General features: G+C 25.2%; 1 protein-coding gene across 2 annotated transcripts in view; it reads left to right on the top strand.

Annotated features, from left to right (window-relative positions):
* The window catches only part of LOC127115522 (cystathionine gamma-synthase 1, chloroplastic), a 6,321-nt gene extending 1,788 nt beyond the window's left edge, over positions 1-4,533 (top strand). Inside the window, exons 2-11 of one of the 2 annotated variants that reach the window (XM_051047050.1) lie at positions 1,994-2,097; positions 2,441-2,514; positions 2,783-2,951; positions 3,074-3,133; positions 3,243-3,446; positions 3,539-3,625; positions 3,719-3,826; positions 3,957-4,052; positions 4,191-4,309; positions 4,400-4,533. In XM_051047050.1, coding sequence (XP_050903007.1) covers positions 1,994-2,097; positions 2,441-2,514; positions 2,783-2,951; positions 3,074-3,133; positions 3,243-3,446; positions 3,539-3,625; positions 3,719-3,826; positions 3,957-4,052; positions 4,191-4,309; positions 4,400-4,523 — 1,145 coding nt within the window. In that variant the 3' untranslated portion in view covers positions 4,524-4,533. Of the gene's footprint in view, positions 1-1,993; positions 2,098-2,440; positions 2,515-2,782; positions 2,952-3,073; positions 3,134-3,242; positions 3,447-3,538; positions 3,827-3,956; positions 4,053-4,190; positions 4,310-4,399 lie in introns of both variants that reach the window. The other variant, XM_051047049.1, reaches the window with a different exon arrangement.
* The last annotated feature ends 278 nt before the right edge of the window (positions 4,534-4,811 follow it).

The following is a 4,811-nucleotide window of genomic DNA, read 5'->3' as shown; positions in this document are numbered from 1 at the left end:
GTTGAAACTCATTTTTATTTTATGTTTGACCATTTTACTTTGAGTAACTTTGATGATGGATAGTCTTATAATAAAATCTCCTATCCTCTTATCCATTAATACATTAAAATATTTGTTATTTTAAGTGTGAATATTTCTTCCTATGGTTCAATCAAGAACTTAGCAAACTTATCTTTCTTGAAATATACATTAGTCTATCAAAATATATCAAATAAGATATTTTTAACAAAAATCAAGCTAATATTTAAAGTTGTTAAAGATAGTGCACGGTCAATGTAAAAAAATATTACACTGACATCCAATCAAAACATTTTATATTGACAAATCATAACAGTAATTTAAAAATAAAAGTGTGATATGAAAGAATACACCAGTCTCATTGGTTGACAGTGTAAAAATATTTTACACGGTCGGTGCATATTTTTTTTCTCATATTTAAAATTTAAAAATCTTGAACATGCCATATTTGCAATTCACTAAAACTCCTTTCTATCTTACTCTTTTGGCAAATTTTAATTTCACAACCTAAATATTTTGAGACAAATTTTGGATATTCTTTTATTGTGATATTTGCAATTCACTAAAACTCCTTTCTATCTTACTCTTTTGGCAAACTTTACTTTTACGACCTAAATATTTTGAGACAAATTTTGGATATTCTTTTATTTTAGTCGGATACTGATTACTTTAAAATTTTAATTTTCTAAAATTAAAATAATATTTTGAAAAAATGTGACATTGAATATTTCTTATTTGATTGTCAGAAGAAATCAATACCAATTAAATGTAGAAGTATCAAAATGTTCACCACATTTTAATTAGAAGAGCCACATCATAAAGCATAAAAAGAAGTCTTAAAATATAATAAATAAATAAAGAAAAACCTTTTCAGTGCATTATTTTTATGGTTTTCAAATAACTTATTTAAACGAAGATTTTTATTTTATTAAATAAATAGAAGTTAAAGTGAGTTGAAAACAAAAGGCAAGTTTAGCATCAAATTCCAACGGTTCACTTTATCACACTTCTTTTTAATGACTTAGAAGAATTCTTTAATAACTAAGAACAAGTATAACACGTCATAAAGTAAAGCATTCGTTTGTTTTTATAGTAACGACATTTATAGTTTATTATCATTGGAATAAACTTACATGGTGGCAGTAGCAATAGCACGATGTGCTTTCCTTAGTCAATGGCAACTAACACAATCTGAAATATCAATTGTGATTAAAATAATAACTTAAATTGTTTTATAATATAAAATATTAATTATAATTAAAAAATATAAATATTTAGAGTCAAGTTTGATTTATTTATAGACAATCACCAATAAAATGAAAATAAATTAGATCAACTAAAGATTATTTAAATTATATCTTATGATATCCACAAGTATTTGGTTGAAATGTTAGTAGTTTCTTCCAGTTTAATTTGAAAATTTGTATTTAAATCTAATCTTGAATATGCAAAATTTGAATAACTTATTTAAACGAAGATTTTTATTTTATTAAATAAATAGAAGTTAAAGTGAATTGAAAAGAAAAGCCGAGTTAGCATTAAATTCTAACGGTTCACTTTATCACACTTCTTTTTAATGACGAGAAAAATTCTTTAATAACTAAGAACAAGTTTAACACGTCATAAAGTAAAGCATTCGTTTGTTTTTATAGTAACGACATTTATAGTTTATTATCATTGGAATAAACTTACATGGTGGCAGTAGCAATAGCATCACGTGCTTTCCTTAGTCAACAGCAACTAACACAATTTGAAATATCAATTGTGATTAAAATAATAATTTAAATTTTTTATAATATAAAATAAAACAAGAGATCAAGGCCCAAGAAGGCTCATATATTTATAGTAGAAGGAAAACACAATGGCCATATAGCTTCTATCCACACTTAATACTAATTTGACAAGACAAATTTATGAAAAACAATAATCCAATTATTTTGAAGTGTTGATTTTTTTATAATTCTGATTAATGCAGCTGAGAGATTAGGTCGAGGCATCGTTACAGATGCAATCACTACTCCTGTAGTGAACACTTCTGTCTATTTTTTTAAGAAAACGGCTGATCTCATTGATTGGAAGGTATTCTTCTTTAAATCATTTCTTAAATTATTTTTATCAAAGAGTCTAAAAAATGATAACTTAATTACTTATTGATTAAATATTTGTTTTGTTGTATAACTTTTGATGTCATATATATATATATATATATATATATATATATATATATATATATATATATATATATATATATATATATATATATATATATATAAACAGTTGAGTATGAATTTGGTTAGCAATCTTTTTTAATTTTATTTTTTATTTATTTATGTTAATATATCATACAAAATATCATTTAAATTAAATAATTTTTGTTGTCTGAAAATAAATTATACATAATTGTTGTTCTTTGAAATTTTAGGAGAAAAGACAATTTAGTTATGAATATGGACGATATGGAAATCCAACAACAACCGTTTTAGAAGAAAAGATGAGGTTAGTTTTAACATTAATTTATTTTTTAGCATTGTCTAATGTCCGGTTTACTTAAAAAAATTAATATTTTAAAATACATGTTAACTTATTTTTTTAATAAAAAATATTAAATCTTAAAAGTGAACAAATTTGTATATTTTTTAAATAATATAAATTATTTAAAAATGAATTATTTTATTGAAAAAATTAAAAAATGTATTTTTCAAGGTGATTTTAAATACGTCCATATACATAAACATGCTACAAATTTATTTAATAAAAAAAACAGTGCATTGGAGGGAGCTGAATCGACTCTGTTCCTAGCATCTGGGATGTGTACAAGCTCTGTCATGTTCTTGGCACTTGTTCCAGCTGGTGGACACATTGTTACCACAACCGATTGCTATAGGAGAACCAGAATATTCATTGCCAACATGCTTCCAAAAATGGGAATTACGGTATAAACTATATATATATATATATATATATATATATTAGTTTCATTAATTTAATGTATTTTGGTTTTGGAAATTTTAATAATGAAACTTACATTATAATAAATTCTCACTTGATTGAACAGGCCACCATAATTGATCCTGCTGATATTGACGCTTTAGAAGCTGCCTTGGAAAATAACAAAGTAAGCTATTGACAGATAATTTAAAGTTAATAAATGATAATTTATAGTTGATGATCGACAATTTATAATTGATGATTAATAACTGATAAATTAGTTAAAATATTTTTAGGTTTCGCTCTTCTTTACTGAGACACCAACAAATCCATTCCAAAGATGTGTTGATATTAAGCTGGTTTCAGAGCTTTGTCATAGAAAAGGAGCTTTAGTTTGCATTGATGGAACATTTGCTACACCTATTAATCAAAAAGCACTTTCTCTTGGAGCTGATCTTGTTGTAAATTCTGCAACAAAATACATTGCCGGACACCATGATGTAAGTCATTTCAACTTGAACTATCTCACTCATCCATCTTTGAAAATTTATAGTATTAATGATAAATAACTTTTTTTCCTATTATTTTTTAGGTTTTGGCTGGTTGCATAAGTGGTTCAGAGAAGTTGATTTCAAAAGTTCGAAGTTTTCATTTCATTTTGGGCGGCACTCTTAGTCCTGTATACATTTTTACTAGATTGCGCTCTAAGTTCGAATTTGAGTCACTAGAATTAGTTGTTATGTTGATATTGATAAATATTTATGTTAATCAGAATTCTGCATACCTAGTCATTAGAGGTATGAAAACTTTGCATCTTCGTGTGCAACATCAAAATTCAACAGCATTGAAGTTAGCCAAACTCTTAGAGACACATCCTAAGGTATATGAAATGTTTGTTTATGTATGTTAATAATAAGATTGTACAATTTTAATTAATTTTAGTTCACTTAATTAATAATTTGGATTATATTGCAAGTTTGAAACATTCAATTTTTTGATTTTATTTGCAGGTGCAACGAGTTTATTATCCGGGTTTGCCAAGTCATCCCGAATATGCTCTCGCTAAGAGGCAAATGTTTGGTTTTGGAGGCGTTGTTTGTTTCGATGTAGGACTTATTCTTTTATTTTAAATAATTATGATTTAAAAATTTATATATTTTTTAAATGTTTGTTGAGATATTAATAGTAAGTATTTTTTATCATTATAATGGTTAATTTTTTTTTTTATATTTATAATGATGAAGATTGATGGAGATATAATGAGGACTATAAAATTTGTTGATGCATTGAAAATTCCATACATTGCTCCATCTTTTGGTGGTGTTGAGAGTGTTGTGAATCAGCCTGCAATTATGTCTTATTGGTATATGTTTGATTTTTATTTCAAATTGATGATTTAATTAAGTTAACATAATTATTTATATTTGATTTTTTTTTGTGTATTTTTCTATAGGGATCTTCAAAGGCTAGAGAGAGAAAAATATAAAATTTACGATAATACTGTTCGTTTCTGCGTAGGAGTTGAAACATATGAAGATTTAAAGGATGATATTTTACAAGCTCTTGAAATCATATAAAACTTTAATGGTCTTTTCTTTTTAATGTTTTCTTTGTCTTTTTTCTTGACATGTTTACTAAGATAATATGTAATGTTGAAACTCTAAATCAAAGATATGTCTATTGCTGATCACAATGTGTTAATATTAAATATTATTCGACATCAATAAATATGGTTACATTTTAGGTGTTAATAATTTTTTGAGGTTTAATGTTTTAGAGTCATTTGATTTTTCATGATTGAATGTTCTATGTAAGGTGGGTGTATAATATGTATGTCAAGGTGATAAAAAATTTATTTTTTTAAA

This window comes from Lathyrus oleraceus, chromosome 1 (genome assembly GCF_024323335.1).
Source record: "Lathyrus oleraceus cultivar Zhongwan6 chromosome 1, CAAS_Psat_ZW6_1.0, whole genome shotgun sequence".
Lineage (NCBI taxonomy): Eukaryota > Viridiplantae > Streptophyta > Magnoliopsida > Fabales > Fabaceae > Lathyrus > Lathyrus oleraceus.
Note: the sequence above shows the minus strand (reverse complement) of the source record. Positions and strands in the feature narration are given on the sequence as shown.